Below are 27,966 nucleotides of genomic sequence, written 5' to 3'. Positions count from 1 at the left end.
TGTCGAACGTTTGTTACAACTGATGATAGGACTTTTTTATAATTGTACTATTTTTTAACAGTAGTTACTTTTGTTACAATTGATGAAAAATTATTAAAATAGTTCTATGGTCCATTATTTACATTTGGTGTATTTTTCCCATATACCACCCTGTTATTAACACTATATATTAGTATCGTACAGTTGTTATAATTTGTGAAAGAACAGTCTTATCCTTGTACTACTAACAATAGTCCATCATCTACAATAGGGTTCACTGTGCTGTGCAGTCCTGTTTTATGTTTTAATTTTTATTCTAGCAATGTATATATCCTAGCTTCCCCTTTTAATCACATTCACCTACACAGTTCTCGGCTATTGATTTCACTCACAGTAGTGTGCTACCATCACCACCATCCATTTCCAAACCTTTACCATCAGCCTAAAGAGAAATTCTGAACAAGTTAAGCTTCAACTTCCCATTTTGTAACCCAAACTATCTCCTAATAACCTATATTCTAGATTCTAACTCCATGCATTTGCTTATTAAAACTTAGTTCATAGTAGCACAGTCATATAGTGTCTGGTTTATTTCAGTCAATATAATGTCTTCAGGGTTCACCCATGTTTTCACATGCATTAATACTTCATTTTTATAGCTGAATAATATTCCATTGTATGTATATACCACATTTTGTTTATCTATTCATTGGTTGTTGGACACTTGGGTTGCTTCCATCTTTTCACAATTATGAATAATGCCTCTGGGAACACTGGTGTGCAAATATCAGTTTGAGTTTCTGTTTTCAGTTCTTCTAGGTATATACCTAGTAGCAGGATTTCTGGATCATATGATAATTATATACATAGCTTCCTGAGGAACTGTCAAACAGTCTTCTATAGCTGCTGCACTATTTTACATAGCACAGTGAATGAATGTTCCTATTTGTCTACATCTTCCCCAATACTTACAGTTTTCTGTTTTTTAAAAGTGGCCATTCTAGTAGGTATGAAATATCTCAGTGTGGTTTTGACTTGCAAAAAAAATCAAAAGGATTTGGAAATCCCTAATAGCTAGTGATGTTGAGCATCTTTTCATGTGCTTTTAAAACATTTGTATATCCTTTTTGCAGAAATATCTATTCAAGTCTTTTACCCATTTTTAAACTGGGTTGTTTGTCCTTTTATTGTTGAGTCATAGGATTTTTTTATACATTCTGAATATTAAGCCCTTATCAGAAATGTGGTTTCCAAATATTTTCTCCCATTTAGTAGGTTGCCCTTTTACTTTCCTGACAAAGTCCTTTTATGCACAGAAGTTTTTAATTTTGATAAGGTCCCATTTATCTGTTTTTTCTTTCATTGCTTGTGCTTTGGGTATAAAGTCTAAGAATTCATTGTCTACCACAAGATCTTGATGTTTCCCTACATTTTCTTCTAGGAGTTTTATAGTCCTGGTTCTTATATTTAGGTCTTTGATCCATTTTGAGTTAATTTTTGTTTATGGTCTGAGAAGATAGGGGTCCTTTTTTATTCTTTCGGATGTGGGTGTCCAATTCTCCCAGCACCATTTTTTGAAGAGACTCTTCTGTCCCAGTTGAGTGGACCTAGCAGCCTCATCAAAAATCAATTGGCCATATATGGGACTGTATAACACAGCAAACCATGTAGTAGAAGGTGGACTGTGCTTAGCAGAATAAATATGAGAGTGCACACATGATCCATAACAAATGTACATTACTAATACATGGTGTTAATAATAAGGGGGTATGGAAAAAATATACTAAATATATGCTATGGACCATAGTTAGTGGTAGTAGTCTGATGATGTTCTTTTAACAGATGTTCCAAAACAATGTAAGGTGTTGGTGGAGTGGTGTTGTATGGTAATTCTGCACATTATGCACGATTGTTTTATAAGTTCACAACTTCTCTAATAAAAAATATATATTAAAAAAATCAATTGACCATAGATGTAAAGGTCTATTTCTGGGCTCTCAATTTGATTCCATTGGTCAATATGCCATTTGTCCTTATGCCAGTACCATTTGCTTTAACCACTGTAGTAAAACATGGTTTTAATAAACCTTTTCATTAAGGACCCAGAGAATAACCTAGTAAAATCTCTGAGATGAAAAATGTCAATAAAGTAAATTAAATGGTAAGTATTTTGAGAAATACAAATATAAAACAACTTTCCTTAAGGATTTCCTAGCATAGTGCTTGGCATGTCGTTGGCACTCAATAAATATTGAATGCATTTATGAAAGGAGCTTAGAAGATAAGCCATGCATGCAAATAATTATACAAGATAGGAAATGATAAGGACCAAAAAGTTGAAATAGATAATGTGATAAGGAAATTAAGAGTAAGGAGAGATGGTTTCTGATTGATGGGAGTTCATTTGGAAGAGAGTATGTTTTTATTATCCTGTATAAGTAAAAGTGCATTCTGTCCAATGGTAATTGAGAACATATCAATTAAAATAACTAAGGATAATACAATAAATTCTAATACATTCTGCTAAGTGGAAGAACCCAGCCACAAAGACTTTGTATTGTGTGATTCCATTTATGTGAAATGGAGTCCAGAGTTGGTAAATCCATAGAGGCAGAAAGTAGATTAGTTAATTGCCATGGGCCAGGAGCATGGGAAAATAGAGAATGACTGCTAACGGGTATGGGGTTTCTTTGCGGAGTAATAAAAACGGATCTAAAACTAGATACTAGTGATGGCTGCATAACTCTGTAAACCAATGGATGGTATGCATTTTAAAAAATGTTTTTATTACAGAAGTTGTAGACTTACAAAACAATCATACACATGTGTAGACTTCCCATACAACATCCCTCCATTAAGACACCACACCATTGTGGAATATTTGTTATAGATTCTGAGCTAATATCAGACTATTACCACTTTGGTCCATTTGGCATATTTTTTCATACCCCCCTATTGTTAACACAGTATATCTTTGGCATTGATGCAAGAGTATTACAGTATTGCTGTTAACTATAGTCTAAAGGTTCCATTAATTTTATTTTTCCCATGCTTCTCCACATTCTTACCATCCTGCAGTAATGACGTACTAGTTCACAGAAGGACTTTCTTGCATTTGTACTATTAACCACAGTTCTCATCCACCTCTGGGTTCACTGTTATTCAGTCCCTAGATTATTCTCTAGCTTTCTGTCAACTGACATTTACATCCTTAGACTACCCTTTTCAGCCACAATCCCATTTATAAACCAGCTGCTATTCACTATAATATGTTACCATCAACTCTATCCATGTCCACACTTTTACAGTCAAGTTAATTAAAACTTCTACATACATTAAGCATCAGTACTCCTTCACAGCCCTCATCTTATCTCCTAATAATCTCTACTCTAGGCTTTAGCTCCATGTGTTTGTTCTTCATATTTAGTTGATATTAGTGAGCGAATGCAATATTTGTCCTTTTGCATCTGGCTTATTTCACTTAGCGTAATGTCTTCAAGATTCATCCATGTTATCATATGTGTCCAATTTCATTTCTTCTTACTGCAGTACAGTATTCCATCGACTGTGTATACATTTTGTTTATCCATTCATTGGTTGATGGACACTTGGAATGTTTCCATCTTTTTTTTTTTAAAGATTTATTTTTTATTTATTTCGCTCCCTTTCCCCGCCACCACCCCCCCCACCCCCGTTGTCTGCTCTCTGTGTCCCTTCGCTGAGTGTTCTTCTGTGTCCACTTGTATTCTTGTCAGTAGCATCCAGAATCTGTGTCTTGTTTTGTTTCATCATCTTGCTGTGTCAGCTCTCTGTGTGTGCAGCGCCATTACCGGGCAGGCTGCACTTTTTTTGCACTGGGCGGCTCTCCTTATGGGGCGTACTCCTTGCACATGGGGCTCACCTACGTGGGGGACATCCCTGCGTGGCACGGCACTCCTTGCACGCATTAGCACTGCGCGTGGGCCAGCTTGTCACATGGGTCAGGAGGCCCCGGGTTTGAACCTTGGACCTCCCATGTCGTAGGCGGACACCCTATCCATTGGGCCAAATCCACTTCCCATCCATCTTTTGACAGTTGTGAAGAATGCCACTGTGAAAATTGGTATGCAAATGTCTGTCCATATCACAGTTTTCAGTTCTTTTGGATATATTGCTAGTAGAGGAATTATTGGATCATAATGGCAGTTCTATATTTAGTTTCCTGAGGAACTGCCAAACTGCCTTCCACAGAGGCTGCACCATTTTACATTTCCATCAATAGTGAAGGAGTATTCCTATTTCTCCACATCCTCTCCAGCACTTGTTTTCTGTGTTTTTAAATAATGGCCATTCTGGACAGTGTGGGATGATATCCCATTGTCATTTTGATTTGCATTTCCCCAATAGCTAGTGATATTGAACATTTTTTCACGTGCCTTTTGGCCATTTGTATTTCCTCTTTGAAGAAATGTCAAGGTCTTTTACCCATTTTAAAAATTGGATTGCTTGCCCTTTTATTGTTGATTTGTATGATCAAACCCTTACTGGATATGTGGTTTCCAAATACTTTCTCCCATTGAGTGGCTGCCTTTTTACCTTCTTGACAAAGTCATTTGAATCACAGTGTTTATGTTTGAGGATTTATCCATATTTTCTTTTGTTGATTGTGCTTTCGGTGTAAAGTTTAAGAATCCACCACATACCACCAGGTCTTCAAGATGTTTTCCTACATTTTCTTCTAGGAGCTTCAGGGTTCTAGCTTTTATATTTAGGTATTTGGTTAATTTTCAATTAATTTTTGTATAAGATGTGAGATAGGGGTTTTCTTTCTTTCTTTTGACTATGGATATCCAGTTCTCCCAGCACCATCTGTTGAATAGACTGTTCTGCCTCAACTGGGTATGAATGGTATATTTTGGGTGGGGACCGTACCAGGGCCAGGTATTGAGCCTGGGGCCTCTTATGTGGGAAGCCGGCGCTCAACCGCTGAGCCACTTTGGCTCCCCTGAGTTGGTTTTTTCATTTGTTTGTTTTCTTGTTTTTAGGAGGCACTGGGGACCGAACCCTGGACCTCCCATGTGGGAAGCAGGCGCTCAACTGCTTGAGCCCATCCACTCCCAGAATTGTATACTTTTAATGGTATACTTTATGGTATATATTTTATGGTATGTGAGTTATATCTCAAGCCATTATGAAATATCTTAAAATGGAAATATTTCAAAAGTCTCAGTGTTTGCTCAACATTTTACTCATCTAGGCACTCTTCTAGTTGTGCCAATTCTATTTATATTGTTTCAGTTCAGCATCAATATTTTAGTCTTTTTTGCATATTTGTGCATGTATATTTTATTAGTGCTTTGTAACATTTCCATTATTCTGCTCTGCTTGGAAAGTTCACAATCCTCTCTCAGTTACTGGACTGGGGTAGAAAGGCACTTGATTTAATACAAAGAGCCTTAGATTATGGCAATAGATCTAAATCCTTAGTTTACTCTTATTTGAAATGGGCATTTGAACTAGATGTTCTCCGAGGTTCCTAACAACTCAAAAATTTCAAGTCTTTGAAGAAGGACAGAATAAATACTTTTGACCAGCTCTTCCTTAAGTCCTCAGGTCTTGCTTTTTGAAGTCACCAGCACAGCTGCTCTTTCTTCTTCTGGTGTCTGAGTGCTTTCTAAGAGAGGATGTGGCAGGATCCTCTTGCTCTCTGTTACCCTTTCCATTCTTCCAGACTCTGAAAGAAGCACATTTGCTTCAAACTATTTCCTCAGCTTTACCCTATTTTCCTTCCCTTCATTTTCAGCCCCTCTCCTCCTTTCTTCCTCCTCCTTTCCTCTCTCTTGATTTCCCGACATTTTATCTCCATCCTTAAAATTCTAAAGGACCTTGCTGGCGGGCTAGTCCCAAGGACCCGTTTTTGTTGTTTGGTCTCCTCAGAGCCCTGCTATTCTGCCTGGCCCAGTGACTTAGTGAGAGAATTACGTGTTATTTGGACAGAGTAGAATAGGGTTGAAAGACTCTTTAGCTTTTCTACTCTTTCCTCAGGGTAATATGGCTTAAGATGTCAGGCTGCTACTTTATTTTAGGGGAAAAGTTTTCAGTCATAAGTAATAATGATTATGTGAATAATAATTGCCTAAGTAAGTTTGAACACTGGAGAAAGTTGTGCCCCTTTTGTATTTAATAGACTTTCCTTTGTTTTTGTTCCCTGAGGGAGGAAAAGCAGCTCCCAGGATACTTATTGTAGTCTTGGGCCTATGATCATTTGACAGTAGTTTCTTAAACTTCGTTCTTAGGGGAGTAATGACTGATTGATGGATGCTGTGCTCAGATATCAGGAGATTCTCTTTCTATGGGGAGTCTCCATCTCAATTGGGACTGAGTCAGAAGCAAGGAGATCTAAAATTGCCCTCTGGTGCTGACTGATATCTAACTCCTGCATTACCCTGTACCTTTCAAAGCTTTGTGGTTGTCTACAAACTGAAATTTAAACAAACAAGAATAATTTAGCTAGTTTTATTTTGGACACTTATACATGGTTAATTTTTAATAGTTTCCTTAATTTACAGGGTCTCATGAATGCATTCATAGTCAGTTTGCACATGATTTAAGAAGATAACCTTGTTTTATGTAGAGACTTATCTGCTATATTACAATAACCCATTTATTGTCAAAATGCTTTATGCTAAAAAAGGACTTCAGTGAAAAGACCAAACCCCACTTATTTGTGTACAGGTGAACTCATTTATGTTTCTTTAATGATGTGTTTCTTGTAGAAGTCCAGGAAGAAGCAGCTTGGATGACTCTGGGGAGAGAGATGAAAAATTATCCAAGTCAATCAGTTTCACCCGTGAATCAACTAGTCAAGTTTCAGAAACAGAGTCATTCAATGGAAATACACCAAAAGTGGTTAGTATGTGATAAACTTTTAAAAATACGTCTGATACCATCATGTGTAAATCATAATGTAAGATAAAATGAAAAAATACAATATATAAAATGTTTAAAACCTTAGATGTCAGGCTGTTACTTTATTTTAGGAGAAGAGTTTTAAGTCTATAAGTAGCTGCATCAGTCTTCTTAAGCTGCCTTCTAAAGCAGACAGGTCCAGTTAACTACCAGAATTTTTAATTTCGTTTTCTTTATTTTTCAAGCATCATTATAAGCATATAGATATTTTTATTTCAATGAATTTCAGTACTTGGAGTTATTTTCCTTTTTTTTAAAAGATTTATTTTTTATTTATTTCTCTCCCTTACTCGCCCCCCCCCCCAGTTGCCTGCTCTCTGTCCATTCGCTGTGTGTTCTTCTGTGACCATGTCTATCCTTATCAGCAGCACCCGGAATCTGTGTTTCTTTTTGTTGTGTCATCTTGTTGTATCAGCTCTCCGTGTGTGCAGTGCCATTTCTGGGTAGGCTGCATTTTCTTTCGCGCTGGGAGGCTCTCCTTATGGGGAGCACTCTTTGTGCGTGGGGCTCCCCGTCGCTAGGGACACCTCTGCATGGCTGGGTACTCCTTGTGCACATCAGTGCTGTGCATGGGCCAGCTCCACACCGGTCAAGGAGGCCTGGGGTTTGAACCGCAGACCTCCCATATGGTAGGCGAACGCCCTAACCATTGGGCCAAGTCCGCTTTCCTATTTTCCTTTTTGATACTTGGTTTGTCCCATCTTTACCAACAGGATCCCCTTGAGATTGGCTCCTTTTGAAATGACCAGTAATCTTGGTTGACTTCCTTTCTTTCTGTCACAGTATGTCCCAGGGCATATTTTCTGTGTTTTCTGCCCCAGACTTAGAATCAGCCATTTTCCTAATAAGCGATAGTTCCTTTTAGTGGGGAATGATTTAGAGACCATGTTCTGCATGCGAAGAGTACTCCTACTGGAGGGCTTTTGTTCTACTGACTGGAGATGCGAGTTTGAGGCCAAAGCGGAATGAACTTCTTAGATTAGAGCCGGATTTTAGAGCCAGACTGCTTAGCTTCAAATCCTGTCGCTGCCATTTACTAAGCGTAAGACCTTAAATAAGTTAACCTATTTACTTGGCCTCTCTATGCCTTCATTTCCTCAACTGTAAGATGAGAATAATAATACCTCATAGAGGTTTTACAAGAAGTAAATGAATTGATGTATGTGAGAATGCTTAGAACAGCCGCAAGCACACATGATATATTCAGTAACCATAGCTATTAGTATATAGCCATGCACTACTATTATAATTGAAGGTGACTCTGTGTGGCCAGCAGTGGTCCTTTTCTGTCTTCCCCTGTGTAGCTCCCAGCATCTCCTCTGAATAAATGTTGAGAAAACAGCAAAATAAGGTATGTTTATGTAAAAGGCAACCAAATTATCAACTTGTATGAAGTAACCATCATCTGTCTCAGTTTGGTTTTGTGTTGTGGATTTTTTGCAAAATGTATTCGTCTAGAGACCCTTGGGAACTTATTACTGATGCATAGAAAGTTATTCTGGATGCCAGTCTCTTTGTGTATTTCTCACTGAGAAAACCAAAGCACTCGATTTTGGGGAAGTAACTAGGGAATCTCTTGCCTGTCCTTTTTACAAAAGTCTGGGTTTGAGGACTGGGTTCTTAGAACTCATCTCTACTTGAGACCTTCTTACAGCCTCCCTGACAATTTCTTCTGTAGCTGCTCTTAGAGTAGATACCCCATCAGTTCTTACCTATAGTTTTGTTTCTAAAGGAAGTCACAATTCCTCTCAGTAAAAGGAATAGAATGCAGAGGAATAATATAATGTTTTAAAATCAGCCATGCATTCAGTGAAGTATAGATGTTTTCAGGTTGTGGAATACAAGTAATGTAGAAGTTCTGCCCTTTCCTTTTGCATTTAAGACAGCATGGTAAGATTCTTAGATGTCAACAAATATCTTGAGTCACATAGTTTGTTTCATTTTTCACTTCCAACAAGTATTAGAAATAAATTTTCCCAAAAAGTAAATAGGTTTTTAAAGTTATAAATTTAATACTATTCATGAAAATTCAGGAAATATAAAAAATGTAAGAAGAATTACCCAGATGCCATCCATTCAAAGATAGTGACTATTAGTTTTCTTTTAAGTATCTATCTGTAATCTTTAAAATAGGAAATATACCTTAATTAGCACAGCAGGAAAAATACTGGTTTTTGTTAAGTCTGGAGCTACAGAGAGACTTGCCTGCGAAGCACCTGATGAAGAGACCCTGAGCCTGCTAATGAGCGTGTTGCTCTGTCGTGTGGAGCTCCCGAATAAATCAGGCCTTGAATTTTAGCAGTAACCTCTGCTTGAAGAATCAGTTCTCTGATTGAGGTAGTATCATTCTTTAATAAGTTGTGTCCTGGATCCCAGTTGTTATTCTGCTTTCTGAATGGCCAATGGAAACCTATCCTCCCTGGAGCTGTTCAGTGCTGCACAAGGATCTCATGGGGCAGGAAATGTAAGGCTGGAAATATATGCCTTTTGCTTTTTTTTATCTGCTTATTACTCTGTGTCACACAGACAATGCAGGAAAGTTGTTTGCTGTACAGTGTCTATAGATTTATTTTGCTGTTATAGCAAGCCTTCTTAAAATAAAACTATGTAGCAATAGCATTTGTACTTTAATATCTAATATTCAGTTTACAATTGATATGACATGTCTTTATTAAATCTTTCCCAGGAAGTATAGATAGCATCATATATTGAATATGTTTTAATGCCTAATCCCATCATCCCTTAATAGTAAACCCAATTGTATACTTATGAGTTTATTGTGATATTAATTACTTTTATAATCCTCTCTCCTCTGCTATACTCTTATATGACTTTTATCTCTCTATTTTCTTTTCCTTTCCCTTTTCAGTTACTGGTCTTGAGAAATGGGTGAGTTCTCTTCCTTATGATGATGGGGCAGGAATTGACAGGGGACACTAGTGTGGTTTGGCTGTTCTCTTTCTCAAAGAACCAGTTTTATCTTTTTTTCTTTGTCCTTTGCCCCTTTCCCTTTTGCTTAGGTGATTCACATAATGTTAAGTATCTGAGTTCTTTTTATATGATGTTCTTCATAAATTTGTTATTTATTACTGTGTAAGAAGATGACTTTAATGTGGTACATATTATTTGCCAATATCTATGTCTTGAAATTTAGGAGCATTGGAAATATGATACAAACAACAAAATGCTAATATTTTTCAGAGAGCAATATTTCAAAGCATACTTGTTATTAAAGATCTTGTAAAATCAAAGCTTATCATCTGTTTTTATTTTTAAACCCAGTTTATTTGCCTTTTAGGGATTAGGGAAAGAGGAGCCCCAAAGTGAGAAGCAGATCAAGAAGAGTCCTTTACTAACTCCAGAAAAGAGGTTACATAGAATGTCATCAAAATCTCTGGACTTAAATAAGAACGAATATCTTTCTTTGGAAAAAAGCACCACTTCAGATTCTGTTGATGAAGGTAAAGACTTTCTTATAAATTTTAATAAAATTGCAGTTATATCTTTTAATATTTATCTTCACTTTAGGTGTGTGCAGATTGGTTCTATTAAGAACAAAAAAGGAGTGGAAGTTGTAGAATATAAGAAAAAGAGACTGCTAACTCTAACCCATCTCTGCTTCCTTCAGAAGCCTGGAATTTGAAAATCTGTCACATTTAGTGTTTAAAATCCCAGCCTTAATAAGACTATGGAGATGAATCAGTAGCAGTGGAAAAGCAAATCTGATAATAAAAGTCTGCATTCCCAATCCTATGTAGCAGGCAGTGGTACTTATAGAGAAAATGAAACCTGGAGGGATTAAATCCAAAACCACACAGCTAGATAAAATTACAGAGTTAGGATTAGTGACGAGATCATCCAGTCTGGTGGTCTTTTTACTTCACCCCACTACTTCCCAAATTCTTTTTTCCTTTTCATCCTTAAAAAAAAAAAAAAGATGTCTTAGCAAAAGGCAGAGATGGGAAGGGCATTCTACAATAAATATTAATTTAAGTTATTGGTTAGCTTCAAAAGGAAGAAGAGTCTCAAAATTTCTAGAAAATAAATTTTTTTTAGTTAAGTGTTACAGAATACCTAACTTTCCATGAATATGTGGAGATACAAGCTTTTGATTGTGATGTGGTTTTATTTCTGAATAATGACATGAGTGTTTGAAAGCTAGGAGCATGGACAGTTTCTCAAAATGGCTTCTAAATTTGATTTGATTTTACTGTAGGCAACTTCCATTTAATTTTCATTCACTTTTGGAGGAATGTTTTTAAGTTGAAATTTATTAGAGAGACAATAATACTCTATATGACATTAAAAAGCAATGTATTTGGTTTTAGAAGATCAGCAGAAGTTTAGCTTAATTCCACCTAATTGTAAATAATAATCAGAATCATGTCCCGAAGTCTTCTGAATTTCAGAAGTATTATTTGCTAGATGATATTTTGATTATATGTTTTGCATTATAACCCATGGATATGCAAAGTCTTCCACTTTAATGAAAACTGAATTTGTATGAACCAAAACCAAATGCAGAAACACAATCAAAGCCCAAACCAAATCTATGAAAACTAAATCCAAATCAGGTTAGACTTTGGTTTAGAAATGTTGAAGTCTCTTATTTTACTAAGGAAACTGAAGCCATGCTCCTCAAGACATATATAGAAATATACTAATTCTCAAAAATCATAGGTTGTATCAAGAAGACAGTTGTTGTGTTCTTTTAAAAGGATAGTTTGGAGGAAATTTTTTAAAAGGATCAAGTCCTATGAGTAACTAGACTCTCTGGTAGTGTCCATTACCATTCATGCCTTAGTATGCAGCAGGGCATGAAATAGTTATACCCCACCTGACTGAACCTGTGACTCAAGAAGATCAACCCTGGCACCCAGTGGCCAGATAGGTAAGTGACACCAAAACAAGGGATTTTTTTTTCCTGCTCTTTCATAAGATTGGTCATTAAACAGTTTGCCTCATTAAAGAGTTCCTATAAATTAACATTAATGATAAGTTACAGAAAGGAACAAAAACTCTTACCAGGTGTGTCCATATCTAGAAATATAGAGAATAATAGTTGTTTTGTTTCTATATTGCAAGTAAGCCCTGATCACATTGTCCCTTGCTGGGGCCACTTTCAAGACTGTTCTGGTTTGTTTTATAGTAGAAATAACTTGCATCTAACATTCAGCCCTCTGTGGAGGTTTTATTTAAGGTGTATGGGATGACTATTTTTTCTTATTAGATTATCATTTAAGTTTGTATAGCACATGCAGGCTGTATAGCAAATCAAATATCCCTATTGCTTTCCCTAAGAGGGTCTAAAATCTCAGGCTTGCTGTATGTATTAAGTAGGCATTATAATGAATTTATTTTTTATTTTCTTGAGGTTGTAAATAAGACCATTGAACTTAAAGTCAATGAACTGGGAAGATATAGGGAAAGGTCAAAACGTCTCCTGTCCCAGGAGATTTGGAACTGTGTGCATTCACATGTAGGTATGTGTATGCATTTAGGAGGAGCCAAGTAGGTGGCAGATTACTTTAAATCAAACATCATTTTAATTTAAAATGATAGTATTTTGATTCAACATTGTGAGCAGGCTAAGTGAGAAAATGAGAGTATTTTGTGGGAGAACACTGGACAATTATGATCTAGAGACTCCCTCTAGACCCATGTATCTATCCTTGAGAGAAATCAACAAAGCAGAGCATTCAGAACTGTCTCATGAGAGACCTGAAATAACCTCTAGTCCAGTCCCTTCAATGAAAACATTAACCGAAACCCAGATAGTCTAATTTAGACTACCTTTGACTGGCTTCTTTTTTTTTTTAAAGCTCTTACTCTACACTAGGGAATTTAGAACCCATCAAGACTGAAGAGTGCCCTATTCAGGGATATTTCTGTACTTCCAGAAATGGGTTCCAGTTCCTGCCTGCTGAACAAAATGCTAAGCATCGTGGTTTTTGTTTTTGTTTTTTTTTATTTCTCTCCCGTTCCCCCTCCGCCCCCGCCCCAGTTGTCTGTTCTCTGTGTCCATTTGCTGTGTGTTTTTTTGTCCGCTTCTGGTGTTGTCAGTGGCACGGGAATCTGTGTTTCTTTTTGTTGCGTCATCTTGTGTCAGCTCTCTGTGTTTGCAGCGCCATTCCTGGGCAGGCTGCATTTTCTTTCGCGCTGGGCGGCTCTCCTTATGGGGCGCACTCCTTGCGCGTGGGGCTCCCCTACGCTGGGGACACCCTTGCGCGCATCAGCACTGCGTGTGGGCCAGCTCCACACGGGTCAAGGAGGCCTGGGGTTTGAACCACGGACCTCCCATGTGGTAGACGGACGCCCTATCCACTGGGCCAAGTCTGCTTCACAAGCATCGTGTTTTAAATTCTTAAACCATATCACTAATTTAAGCTTTGATATATGATGATTCACAGAATAAGCTACAAAATCCATATCTAAAGGGCCATTGCTGATAGACTTTCCCCAGTGTATTACCCCTTGGCCAGTTTGGGGGAAGAGCTCAGAGCATCTGAGAAGAATGTTGGGAGTTTCCTGGCAAATGAAGATAGTTGAAAAACATGTATCCATACCCACAAGAAAATTATGGCTATTTTTGAGGATATACTATTTCCACTGCTATCAGGTTTTATTTCTTCCCCCTGGCCTGCTCCACTATGTCATAAATAGAGTTGTGAAACATCTGCCACAGGAAGTAGAGCCACGAGTAGAAGCTGACAAACTGAGGGTATGAGACATGTGAGCTATGTCATAGTGACAGAAGTGAAATTTAGTTTGGTAGAGGTGGTGGTTATACTTGGGGTGACAGGGTTTCAAACCAAAGTCATTTATGCTAAGAGTGGAATCTAAGTTTGAAGGAAGGAGTAGGCTGGGGAAGGGCAAAGTTGGAATCCCTTTTTGCTGACAGAACAAGATGACTTAGAGGCAAAGCCAAGAAAAGAGAAACAGGATTTAGAATGTCACAGGATACTTATTAATTCAAAAAGGTAAGGACAAATAGACCTCTAGGGAAAGCCAGAAGAAAAGTCATGTAATAGGCTAAGGATGATAGGGAAGCAGCCATGGGACTAAACCAGGTAACCTTGAGACAGTTAGTGGAGCTGGATTTTTGAGTAACACTCTCAGATTGAACTTGGTTTTTCAGGGGTAAAGAATTCCTTAAATCCGAAACAAGAAGACAGCAGGTCCCCATTTTTAGAAATGGAAGATTTAACAACTGTCCTCAGTCACTCAGTTAAATTCCAAATCAACCACTTTTCTTATCTAGTACGTTTTTCATACATCCCTCCCCCACCCAAAAAAAAAAAAAACAAGCCCTGCCAGCATATGGTTTCAGTTTCATTCACGTTGATATACTTCACTGGTATTTATCCTACTTTTCCCATCATTTCTACTGGCCACTTTCAAACAATTGTTTGACGTAGTGTTCCTTCATTACAGGAAATAGTAACGAGCTACTGAGCTGGTGATCGTTTCTTTTCCCATTTAAAGTACCGTCTGCTGGCTTAATATGTTACAATAATACTACCTATCATTTTATTTGGATAGGAGACTTTAAGGCAACAGTGAATTTTGTAAATGAATAATCCTAAGTGGAAATAGTCTATTTTATATTCTTACTTCCTTGAACAAATTTACATACAAAATATATTATTGCTAGTTTCTGGTAATGATAATACAAATTCTATAGTTATAAGTCATATTGAAACATCTAATAAGAAGTTCAGATAAAGTATAAAAATATTGTAGTGAAATATCTCATATGTAATTTGTTACTTTTTAAAATTTTATGAATAAGGAGCTTACTTTTTGGGTTTTTTTAAAAATTGTAGTTCTCCAGGCTCCTTGGAGAAAAAGACTTGTTCTAGGACTGGAGCTGTGGGAAGGGAAAAATACAAGATAGGTCTAGAGCATCTTGTAGTGCCAGAAAGTAGGGAAGTACTTTAGAAAAAATGTAGGCTAAAAACAAAACAAAAAGCAAAAAATAAATAATTTGAAAACTGACGCATATCAAAAGGACATAGGAGGGGGGAAGCAGATTTGGCTCAACTGATAGAGTGTCCGCCCGCCTACTACATGGGAGGTCCATGGTTCAAACCCAGGGCCTTCTGACCCGTATGGTGAGCTGGCCCACGCGCAGTGCTGATATGCACAAGGGGTGCGGTGCCACGCACGGGTGTCCACCGCATAGGGGAGCCCCACGCGCAGGAGTGCGCCCTTTAAGTAGAGCTGCCCTGCGCGAAAAAAGTGCAGCCTGCCCAGGAGTGGCGCCGCACACATGGAGAGCTGATGCAGCAAGATGACGCAACAAAAAGAGACACAGATTCCCGGTGCCGCTGACAAGAATATAAGCGGACACAGAAGAACACACAGCGAATGGACACAGAGAGCAGACAACTGGGTGGGATGGGGAGGGCGGGAAAGGAGAGAGAATTAAATAAAAAATAAAAATCTTGGGGGAAAAAAAAAGGACACAGGAGGCAACCTGAAAGAGCTCCTAATGGCCAAATAAAATAATTTGAGCAACAAAATCAGTAATGATAGTATAGGATTATAACCTAAAGAATAAAGTAACTATTTATAAGCCAATACTGATATAAATAATTTAATAAACACTTAAATGAGGGAGGAAGTGCATATCTTCCTTATGGAATTCCAAATAATGTATATAGATAATCCCTCTTCCAGGAGGTGGAACTTAATTCTCCTCCCCTTAAGTATGGGCTGAACTTAGTGACTGATTTCCAACAAATAGAGTATGGAAAGGGGAAAATCATAACTGTATAGTGGAGAAATCTGCCAGACACCACCTTCACCAAATGATCCTGGTTAACTCCATCGTAAGGCATGTTGATACCTTGTACGGCCTGAGTTTGATGAGGAGGGTGCTTTACCTCTGTAGTGGAATCTTCAAAAGTCCATAACCTGGTCTAATCATGGGAATATATTAGGCGAATCTAAATTGAGGGACATTCTAAAAATATCAGACCCTTTAAAACTGTCAAGGACATTAAAAAACAAGGAAAGATTGAGAAACTGTCCTAGATTGGAGGAAACCTTTTGGATTGAATTCTTTTACAGAAAGACATTACTGGAAAAAATATTCTAAATAAAATCGAGGTTAGTTGATTGTAAATGTAAAATTATTTCTAAAATAAAAAAATTTTTAAAATTATGATTCCAATTCAGAGTCCTTCAAATAAAAATAGAACTTTAATATTGTAACATGCTTAACATATTAAGTATTATGTTTAATTCAGTCAAAAATAACATTCATTATGTGTCAGGCTCAGGTGTACATTGGTATTTCAAATTAATGTGGTCCTTATTCACATGGAAAAATAGTATAAGAGAGAGGCAGTAAGCAAGTTAATAAGCATTAAAAATATAATTACAATTTGGGATAAGTTTTGTGAAGGAAGTGAACAGGATTAACAGAGTCATCAATGGTTGTTTATGCTCTTTGTGATTATTTGAATTATTTTTACAAGGAACACGTTACTTCTAAATCAGAAAAAGCTATTTCCCAAGCCTAATTGGGAAGATACCTCACAAAACCTTAGCAAATTGCCTAATTTCTGTGATTCATTTCTTCACTGAAGGAGACGTTTGAAATTGCAGTGAATAGTTTTTGCCAACATTTAACAATATTGTATCTGGGAGAAGGTAAATCAATGCCTTTCTGATATCCCTAAGTTCTTTGTACCTGTAGGAAGATAGACATACACCATTTAATGAGGGAGAGATAGAGATAATAGGGTTTGGATATGGAGCTAGAAGAATTTTTCTGAGTCTTAAACCAATGCCCTTTTACTTTATCTGATGCTTCTCTTGGATTAATATTGACAAATGCTTGACATGGCTAATTCTTAGAGCTCAATTTCTGAAATATGGGTAGCTATTGTCACAGTTTTCATTCAGTATTGCTGGGGTCATAATCCTTGAAATAATAATAATAATCCTGGTCCTGAAATCATTAAAATTTCAGATTGGATTGTTTTTTACACTATTTCCTTTATTTTCCCATGCTCCCATTCCTAGCTGTCTTTTTTTTTTTTTTCTTTTCTTTTCTTTTTGATTCTTCTAAGTTAAACTCCTTCTGGCAGTATAAATTAGATGTGAAGTTTGTGTGCTGGGAGCTGGAGTGGGTTCAGATTTCAGATCTGTCACTTACTAGCCATGATGGCACTTTACTTCTCCCTATTCCTCACTTTCCTAATTTGTACAGTAGAAATGATAATAATAATGTATCTCTGGATTGCTGTTAGGATAAGATGAATGAATACTTGTAAAGTGCTTAGCACAATGCCTGACAGGTAGTAAGCATCATATAAATATGGGCTATTTTATATCAATATCATGTTTCCAGGGAATATGAGAAAGGGTGAGCATTTATTGCTTCTACATTTGTTACCAGTGGTTTTTTATATCATTATCAAGTTTCCATTAAAATGTAATATTCCATTAGGCATTATTTAGCTTTGAAGAATAATTTTCTTCTCAGAAGAAGGATTTCTTAGTTCTTTTATTACTTGGTTTTGAGACTAGGTTGTGAGTACAGTGATCTTTTTCTTGGGGGAGTCAACATTAGTCAAGTTGAAATATTATTCAGGCTAGCAAGCTAGTGAGTGCAGAAGACTTTAAAGCCAATGATAACTTAATATTTATTGAATGTGTGAGCATTCAGAATTAGGAACTGCTAATTGCTGTGGTAAATAGATATCACCCCATGTTTCTCAGTATTGCCCTTGTCACTTCTGAAATGTTCTTTTGAGTGGTATATTATGGGAAATAAGTATTTCTACATCTTTTGGGTTTTAACATTGAAATATTGATCATGTATAGTTTAATTAACTCTGTATGGTTTTATATGTTACATGTAGTACATATTTATAAAATTCCAACTTAGAGTTTTAATAGTGTACGGGAATTTTAAAAAATTACATTTCCTTGGTTTTTTGCATTTATTCCCCAGACAATATTCCTGAGAAAGATCTTCATGGACGACTTTATATCAACCGTGTTTTTCATATCAGTGCTGAGAGAATGTTCGAATTGCTCTTCACCAGTTCACGTTTTATGCAGAGATTTGCCAATTCTAGAAATATAATAGGTTGGTTCTTTTGTTCTTAGGTAATGAAAAATTTGGATGAATTTTATTATCCTTAGAGGGTTGAACATATATAAACTGATTTATTTTATAAGGGGTAACAAAAACAAAACAAAATTAGACATGCTTTGATTTTGTTTTGGTGATAATGCAACTGATATTTCAGTGTTCTGGTTAAGTTGACATATAAACAGCATAATTGTTTATTAGACCCTGCCTACAATTATTGATAGCATTACAGTACAGACCCTTTGAAAACTACATTTATTCATTAACATACCATCAGTTACGTTGAGCTCAGTTCAGAAGGGTTCCATCGTGGAACAGCTAGATCCTGAATGAACATAAATTTGTTCAAACACTTTACAGAATGATTTGGCAGTATCTACTAAAGATGAACACATAGGTTCTCTCTGACTCAATAATTTTGTTCCTAGGTATATATCCATCAGAAACGTGTGCATGTGTACACTGAATGACGTGTGCTGCAGTGTTCATAGCAGCAGTATTTATACTAGCCCAAAACTCAAAATCATCCAAATATCATCCATAACAATGGATAAAAATGCTGTATATATTTACACAAAAGAATAACACATAGCAATGAAAAAGAATAGACCTTTGCGACTTAAAATAATATGAATCTCATAGACATAAAGTTGAGCAAAAGAAGCCAGACACAAAAGAATACATCCTATATGATTCCTTTGCATAAAAGTTAAAAAACAGGCAAAAGTAATTTATGGAGATAAAGTTAACATAGTGGTGACCATAGTGCAGGGTGGGGGTAGAGATTGAGAGGGAGGTTTTGGCATGCTGGTAAAGTTCACTAACTTGATCTGAGTGGTTGGTGTGTTTTCTTAGTGAGAATTCATGGAACTACACACTTGGTGATTACATTGTAAAGTATACCTCAATGAAAAGTATCAAAACAAAGTTCCATTTAGGAAATTAATTTTACTCAGAAGAAAGATTTAATTGATTATGTTTTGAAAGTTTCTGTTTTCCTAAATGTCTCAAATAAGCTTAAATTAGTCTGAAACTGAATTTATCTTAATATTTCAAGAGAATTTATAAACCTTGGTGCACATGGATTAGTTTACTATATAAAATTAGGGGAAAAAAACCAGCATCGACAGAGACACATGTAAGGTGAGTTACTTGATATAAGTCAAAGAGCTTTAAATATAGTTTATAATCTAGCCATTTTATTAACCATTAGAGTTATTCTTTATTGCAAATTATATATAAACATAATTATACATTGGTAAATTTGGTGTCATCGAAGAGGATTCCAGGTACAAAAACAAATTCCCATATTCAAGTAAAGTAACAAAGAAATTTCTAATTGATAGCTATTAATTGAATCTTTTAATTATATTAAGAGTTTCATAGTTTAAAAAAAAAAGCATTTATCTTTTTCTTCCCTTCCAGTTTTAAGGATGTGAAAGATCTGAGAGATATAAATCTTCTTCTTCACCAAATAGCTTATGTTTAACTTTATATATATGTTGTAAATATTTTGTATTTTCTTGATATTCATTCCTGCTTAGAAAACTTGATGTTTCAGAAGGATGGATTTATTATTTCCTTTAATTTTCTAAGATGATGACTCTTGGTGTCTCGGTGCCATCCCTATGGCTGAAAGGCCCTTAAGGAATTACCATGTTGTTACATGCTGGTACTAAATAAAGTTTATTTTTTTATTCATAATTGCTTTCATTGTCTGATATATCTGGCTTAAATGTGGATGACTATATCTGCTTTCAAAGATTACACAAATTGTACTGGGAAGTAGAGGCTTCTGGCTAATTCCAAATCTAAACAGTTATGGGGATTTTGCTGTTTAGATTTAGAATTAGTCAGAAATTTTGTCCAAAAAGAAAGTATCTGCTAATGACTACGTATCTTACTGCTATCCTGTAAACTTGTTACCTGGTAATCAAATTTGTATTTCATGAGAATAAGTTTCAAAGGCTTCTTTAACAAATATTTTGGAGCAAATGTAGCTCAAGTGGTTGAGGGCCTGCTTCCCATATCCTGGTTCAATCCCCAGTACCCCCAGTACCTCCAGTACCTCCAAAAATATGTGTGTGTGTGTCTCTCTCTATATATAAATATATATATATTTAAGGAATTAAATGGGAAATTTTCCATCTAATCAGTTGATTATTTGTAGATTGAATCCAATTTCAGTATTAAAATGGTTTTTGCTAATCTTTTTTTTTTTAATTAGAGATTCTTGATTTAGGGGTTTTAAAAATTAGATATTCTCTTAAATATTTGTTTATGGTTGATGACACTGCTTTTGTAATTAAAAACTCAGTTTTAAGTCTTTTTATCCAACTTTCTAAATTTGATAAAATGTAAAATCTTCATAAAAGTTGAATGGAAAATATAATGAAACCCCTATACACTTCACCTAGATTAAAAAATTTTAAAACTTTCTTACTTTTGAGAGATCCTTAAAATATTTGTTCTCCAGTTCCTGTTTTTTGTAACTTTAGATCAATATGTAAAAAATGGCTTGTGTGTCCTTTTGTATACCGTTGCCATTTTTTTTACATTTTCATCCCAGGTTTTTCATATTATGGTGACCTTTACTTCAGTATTGGAGGATTTACTATTCCAAGATGTTAACTTAGCTAATGCTCTGGCATATGAGACTGAGTAGGCCTTGTTGGTAACACTGGTAAAATTACAAGTGGAATATTTGGGAAGACAGATTCTTTTCTTTTATCTTTGTTGATAATTGTTTCATTGAGTAGTATGCAATTTTAACAACAATTGAATAATATCTTTAAATTCTGTTTCTGATTCACAGTGGATTACTTGTATCATTTTCCTTATATAGCCTTATATATGACCAAAGTAATCTTCTGAAAAGTATTTTAGAATTAATTGTGTATCTTATTTCATGTATACCTAAAAAATCATTTTTATTGCAAACCCTGGGTGATAGATTCTATGGTTTGAGATGTTGGCCCGGGATTGAAACTGAGGCCTCATATGTGGGAAGCCAGCACTCAACCACTGAGCCACCTTGGCTTCCCTGAGTTGGTTTTATTGTTTGTTTTGCTTCTTGTTTGTTTTTGTTCTTTTAAGGGGACACCAGGAACAGAACCCAAGACCTCCCATGTGGGAGGTGAGTGCTCAACTATTTGAGCCACATCTACTCCCCGCCTTTTCAATTTAATTGTAAGATTTTGCCAGAAACTCAAAAGACAGCTCCAGGATCCCTCATTAAATCCCTAGGCCTAGTTGTGTAAAATAAGTTGAGTAAAACTGACTATATCATAAAGCTTTGCTTCATTCCTTTGATGATGGGTAGTGCATCAGATAAAGAGCCTAATTCTTTAGGATGTCGATTAATAGCAACCAACCATACTGAGTCCATTTGTACTAACAATATGTGGTTATTTAGTCAGGTCTTTGCGTAGACTTCATGATACTCTGATCTATACTTCCTACAAATGGCTTGTATAAAATGATCTTCATTGTGTAGTCATATATTCTAAAGCTATATTTCTGTTCAAAATGTGGTTTTACTCACTGTGTTGTTTCTTAGGAAATAAAATAATTTTGACTAGGATCTTACCATAAATACAAAGCAGAAATATGTTTCTACAGCCTCCTTAGTGAAAAGAAAAAGATTATATAGTCGTTTATATTCCATCTACCCATCTTGATTAAAGATTTTGGCAGACAAATTATTGCATTAACATTATATTGTGAATATGACACCATTTTTCACAGTTGGAATCGAGGTCATATTGTCCGTAATGACAAATAAGCTGTCTTTCTAGGTGTTGTCTTCAGTGATGGGAATGGTGAAGTGTCTTCTCTCTCTGTTCGATGAGGCAGGTGCCTTTACTTCCCTTCATAGGTAATGGGGACTGTGAAGAGAAGCCTGCAGAAGGACCAACTTTTAATTCCAACTTTTTAAGAAAAGTAAAGGTGTAGTAATAGAAAACAATATAGAAGTAAGTAGATCAGGAATGGGGAAGGGTGCCTAACATTAATCTGACTTTTCTTTAATGTTCAATTTATAACACACAGTTATAAGGAGGTTAGCACTAGCCAAAAATTAAAATTTAAGTGATTCTAAAACTACTTCTTTGATTCCAATTTAAAGTTATAACCCTTCAAATTTCCAGAAGTAACTTGTTTTTTATGTTTGTTGTGATTAGATATAGTATCTACTCCCTGGAATGTAGAAGCTGGAGGTGATCAGCTGAGAACCATGACTTACACTGTTGTCCTTAATAATCCACTTACTGGAAAATGTACTGCTGCCACAGAAAAGCAGGTATGTCTACTCTGTCAGTATTCCAAAAGAATCGTGAGTATAGGAAGAGAGAAGATACTGACCTGTCAACAGTCACAAGCATAGCCACTGAACAGTGTGTGGAACAGTTTAACTCCGTAAATTGTAAACTTGACCTGGAATCTGTTTTGTTTTTATCTTTATTACACAGGGTCCACTATCAGACAAAATGTCTGAGCAAGGTGGCAGACTGAACATGGCATACTAAAGGACTCCAGACTAATACATGACCGCATTCGTAGTAAGAAAGTAAGAAAGGAAAAGAGATAAAAAGAAAACTTAAGGGGGAGAAAGGAAAAGAAACAAAAGAGAAAAGAGAAAAAAAGAGAAAAAAGGAAAGAAAGAAAATATACTCTAAATGATGCTTTTTTTCACCAGCAGACTGACAAAAATCCAAGTGTTTGACAACCTTTTCTGTTGGGAAATAGGCATTGTCATCCAATGCTGGTGCAGAATGCAGAAACTCTGTTAACTCTATGGAGATGAATTTGACAATATCTAGAAAATTTACATATTAAATTACTCTTTGACCTCGTAATAGTGCTTCCAGGAATCTAGATTAAAGATAGGCTGGTTAATATATGAAATGATTTATGTACAAATCTATTTATTCAGCTCTGTTTGATTAGCAAAAATCTAGAAACAACCCAAATGTCTACCACTAGAGAACTAGTGGTAAAATATTATATTACCTCCATACAATGGAATATTAGGCATTACAATGGAATATTAGGCATTTATCAAAAGGAATGAGATTGATTTCTCTGTATTACCATTGCTAAGTAGTGATCTCCAGGATATATTGTTAAGTGAAAAAAGCAAAGAAATGAATAGTGTGACAATGTGCTTAGTTTGCTACCTTTTATCTAAGAAAAGAGTGCATGTGTATACACACACACAGCAGAAAGATAAAACAAAATAAAAAAAACAGTTATCTATAGGGGAATGGAAGGGACAGGGCTGGAAGCTGGAACACTATGAATATACCTTCTATAATTTTGACTTTGAAACTATAACTATAAAAATTAAATAAAAAAAAAAGTCCTTAAAAATTGAAAGCAAAGTGATACAAATAAACCTAACTAAATATCAATTTATTGGCTTAATCACATAGAGAACTATTTCAAGTGATTTTTAAAAATTAGTAATCCCCTAGAGGGATGTATTCTAACACAGGAAAAAGAAACTCCTGCAAAAAATCATAAACTGTTAAAAGTAATCATAACAATGTAATAATATTGAATTTTTTTTTTCTTTCTCTTCCTCACCCCCTCGTTGTTTGTGCTTACTGTCTGCTTTCAGTGTGTGTTCATTGTGTGCTTGTTATCTTCTTTTTTCAGGAGGCACTAGTAACTGAACCCGGGACTTCCCATGTGGGAGGGAGGACCCCAATTGCTTGAGCCATCTATACTCCCTGCTTGTTGTATCTCTCATTGTGTTTCCTTGCTGTGTTTCTTCATTACATCATCTTGCCTTGCCAGCCCATTGCCTCAGTTTGCTGTCTTGCTCATCTTCTTTAGGAGGTACTGGGAACTGAACCCAGGCCTCCCATGTGGTAGGCAGGTGCCCAGCTGCTTGAGCTCCCTCTGCTTCTGAATTGATTTTAATCTCTTTTGTTTTCTCTCGATATAGATATATGATTAAGCAAATAATTACATAAATGCCATTTTTTACTCATTTTATTTTGTGCACATCTTTAGAATCTATTTAGGTAGACTTTGGTTTTACAAACTGTGTTATCCAAATTTCATTTTCATTTTTTTCCTGAGTATTCCATCATGTATTCATCAAGAACAGAGATGTTTCTACGTAACCAAAAGACAGTTATCATACTCAGGAAATTAAACATTGATTATCTAATATAATCAAATTTCAAATTTCCCCAATTGTCCCAGTAATATCCTTTATGAATTTTTAAAAATCTTGGATCCAATGAAGCAGCATGCATTTCATTTACTTATGTCCTTTCTGGGTTTCCTTTAATTTGTAATAGTTTCCCAGCATTTTCCTCCCATGATATTAATATTTTTAAAGAGTACATATACAGGCCACTAGCTAAAGAACTGTCCCTCAGTGTATTTTCTTGTGATTAGATTCAGGTTAAACTTTTTGTTTTAATTGTAGAAGTTGTAGATTTAAAGAAAAATCACACAGAAAATACAGTGTTCCCATACCCCATCACTCATAGGTTTCCCTTATTATTATTTTTTAAAATTTCTATTTCAGAAATTTCAGAAATATATACACAACCTAAAATTTCCCTTTTTAAGCATATTCAAATCTATAATTTAATGCTATTATGTTCATGATGTGGTGCTACCATTACCACCATTCATTACTGTAGCTTTTCCATTGTCTCCAAAAGAAAAGTACATTTTAAGCATGAACTCCCTATTCTGTACCCCTGCCTGTACTCTGATAATCTATATTCCAGATTCTGATTCTATGTGTTTGCTTATTCTAATTATTTCATATCAGTGAGCTCATACTATATTTATCCCTTTGTATCTGGATTATTTGACTCAACATGATGATATATTCAGTGTTCATTCATCTTATTATGTGTATCAGACCTTCATTCTTTAAAGGCTGAATATTATTCCATTGTGTGTATACCACCATTTGTTTATGCATTCATCAGTTGAAGGACACTTGGATTGCTCCCATCATTTGACAATTGTGAATAATACTGTGATGAACATTGGTATGCAATTATTTGTTCAAGTTCCTGCTTTAGTTCCTTTGAGTATATACCTAGCAATGGGATTGCCGGGTCATATGGTAATTCTATATTTAACTTCTGAGGAACTGCCAAATTGTCTTCTACAACGGCTACACCATTTACATTGCCACCAGCAATGAATGAGTGTTCCTATTTCTCCCTCTTCTCCAACATTTGTTAATTTCTGTTTCTTGTTTTTTTTTTTTTAAATAACAGCCATTCTAATAGCTGTGAAATAGTATTGCATTGGGGTTTTGGTTTGCATTCCCCTGATGGCTAATGATGCTGAGCATTTTTTCATGTGCTTTCTGGCCATTTGTATTTTCCTTGGAGAAATGTCTATTTGTGTCTTTTGTCTATTTTTAAAATTGGATGCTTATCTTTTTGTTTTTGAGTTGTAGGATTTCTTTATATATTCTGAGTAATAAACCTTTATTGGATATGTGGGTTCCAAATATTTTCTCCATTGGGTAGGTTGTCTTTTTACTTTTATGATGAAGTCCTTTGTTGCACAAAAGTTTTTAATTTTGAGAGGGTCCCGTTTATCTATTTTTTTCTCTCATTGCTTGTGCTTTGGGTGTAAAATCTAAGAAATCATTGCCTAACACGAGGTCATGAAGATGCTTTCCTACATTTTCTTCTAGGAGTTAATATTTCTGGCTCTTATATTCAGGTCTTTGTTTCATTTTGAATTTATTTTTGTATATGGTGTGAAGGAGGCATCTACTTTTATTCTTTTGCATATGGAGATCCAATTTTCCCAGCAGCATATGTTGAAGAGATATTCTTTCCCAGTTATGTGGTCTTTGCCACTCTTGTGAAAAATCAGTTGGCTGTAAATGTTGAGAGTTGATTTCTGAGTTCTTAATGCTATTCCATTGATCTATATGTCCTTCCTTGTTCCAGTAACCATGCTGCTTTGATTACTATGGCTTTGTTATATGTTTAGAGATTGGGTTCTTTGTTCTTCTTTTTCAAGATGGCTTTGACTATTTAGGACCCCTTTCCCTTCTATGTAAATTTGATGATTGGCGTTTCCATTTCTGCAAAATAGCTTGTTGGCATTTTGATTGGGATTGCACTGAATCTGTAAGTCACTTTGGGTAGAATTGACATCGCATATTTAGTGTTCCAATCCATGAACTTGGAACGTCTTTCCATTCATTGAGGTCATCTTTGATTTCTTTCAACAATGTCTTGTAGTTTTTTTTTATTAAGTCCTTTATATCCTTGGTTGGATTTATTCTTAGATATTTAATTCTTTTAGTTGCTTGGTAAATGAATTTTCTCTTAATTTCTTCTTCTGATTGTTCTTTACTAATATATAGAAACACTACTGATTTTTGGCTGTTGATCTTGTATTCTGCCACTTCGCTGAATTCATTTATTAGCTCTAGTACCTTTTTGCAGGTTTTTCTCTATATAAGATCATGTCGTCTACAAATATGGAAAGATTTATTTTTCCCTTTCCAATGGATGCCTTTTATTTCTTTTTCTTGCCTAATTGCTCTGACTAGAACTTCCAGTACATTGTTGAATAAAAGTGGTGACAGTGGGCATGCTTGTCTTGTTCCTGATCTTAGAGGGAAAGCTTTCAGTCTTTCTCCATTAAGTTTGATGTTAACTGTGAGTTTTTCATATGTGCCTTTTGTCATATTGAGGAACTTTCCTTCTACTCTTACTTTTCTAAGTGTTTTTATCAAGAAGAGGTGCTGGATTTTGTCAAATGCCTTTTCTATTTCTTGTGAATGATCATGTGGTATTTTTTTTCTTCCATTCTGTGAATATAGTATTATTATATTAATTGATTTCCTTATGTTGAAGCATGCCTGTGTACCTGGAATAAGCCCAGTTCATCATGATATGTAATTCTTTAAATGTGGTGTTAGAGTCAGTTTGCTGGTGTTTTGTTCCGAATTTTTACATCTATATTCATAAAAGATACTGGTCTGTAATCTTCTTTTCTTGTAGATCTTTTTTTTTTTTTTTAAGATTTATTTTATTTATTTCTCTCCCCTTCCCCCCTACCCCAGTTGTCTGTTCTCTGTGCCTATTTGCTGCGTGTTCTTCTTTGTCCGCTTCTGTTGTTGTCAGCAGCATGGGAATCTGTGTTTCTTTTTGTTGTATCATCTTGTTGTGTCAACTCTCCGTGTGTGCGGCACCATTCCTGGGCAGGCTGCACTTTCTTTTTGTGCTTGGCAGCTCTCCTTATGGGGCGCACTCCTTGCGCGTGGGCTCCCCTATGTGGGGGACACCCCTGCGTGGCAGGGCACTCCTTGCGCGCATCAGCACTGCGCATGGGCCAGCTCCACACGGGTCAAGCAGGCCCGGGGTTTGAACCGCGGACCTCCCATATGGTAGACGGACACCCTAACCACTGGGCCAAGTCCGCTTCCCTCCCTCTTGTAGATCTTTATTAGACTTTGGTAGGAGGTTGATATTGGCCTTGTAGAATGAATTAGGGAGTGTTCCCTCCTCTTGCACTTTTTGGAAGAGTTTGAGCAGGCTAGGTGTTAATTCTTCTTGTAATGTTTGATAGAATTCCCCTGTGAAGCTATCTGGTCCCAGGCTTTTCTTTTTTGGGAGGTTTTTAAAATTATAGCTTCAATCTCTTTGCTAGTTATTGATTTGTTGAGGTATTTTATATCTTTTTGATTCATTCTAGTTTATGTGGAATTTGTAAATTTCATCTAGATTATCTAGTTTGTGGGTGAACAGGTCATAGTGTCCTCTTGTAGTCCTTTTTATTTTAGTGGGGTTTATAATACTGTCCCCATTTTCATTTCTTATTTTAGTCATTTGTGTCTCTTTTTTTCATTGTAGGTTTAGGTAAAAGTTTGTCAATTTCATTGATCTTTTCAAAGAACCCACTTTCAGATTTGTTGA

General features: G+C 35.8%; 1 protein-coding gene across 2 annotated transcripts in view; it reads left to right on the top strand.

Moving 5' to 3' along the window:
* GRAMD1C (GRAM domain containing 1C) overlaps window positions 1–27,966 on the top strand; it is a 155,354-nt gene that overhangs the window by 105,795 nt on the left and 21,593 nt on the right. For both annotated transcript variants that reach the window (XM_004475612.5, XM_071214812.1), the window contains 4 exons: window positions 6,735–6,867; window positions 10,226–10,388; window positions 17,897–18,034; window positions 22,222–22,340. In XM_004475612.5, coding sequence (XP_004475669.2) covers window positions 6,735–6,867; window positions 10,226–10,388; window positions 17,897–18,034; window positions 22,222–22,340 — 553 coding nt within the window. The remainder of the gene's footprint in view (window positions 1–6,734; window positions 6,868–10,225; window positions 10,389–17,896; window positions 18,035–22,221; window positions 22,341–27,966) is intronic.

Source organism: Dasypus novemcinctus, chromosome 4, assembly GCF_030445035.2.
Source record: "Dasypus novemcinctus isolate mDasNov1 chromosome 4, mDasNov1.1.hap2, whole genome shotgun sequence".
Lineage (NCBI taxonomy): Eukaryota > Metazoa > Chordata > Mammalia > Cingulata > Dasypodidae > Dasypus > Dasypus novemcinctus.
Note: the sequence above shows the minus strand (reverse complement) of the source record. Positions and strands in the feature narration are given on the sequence as shown.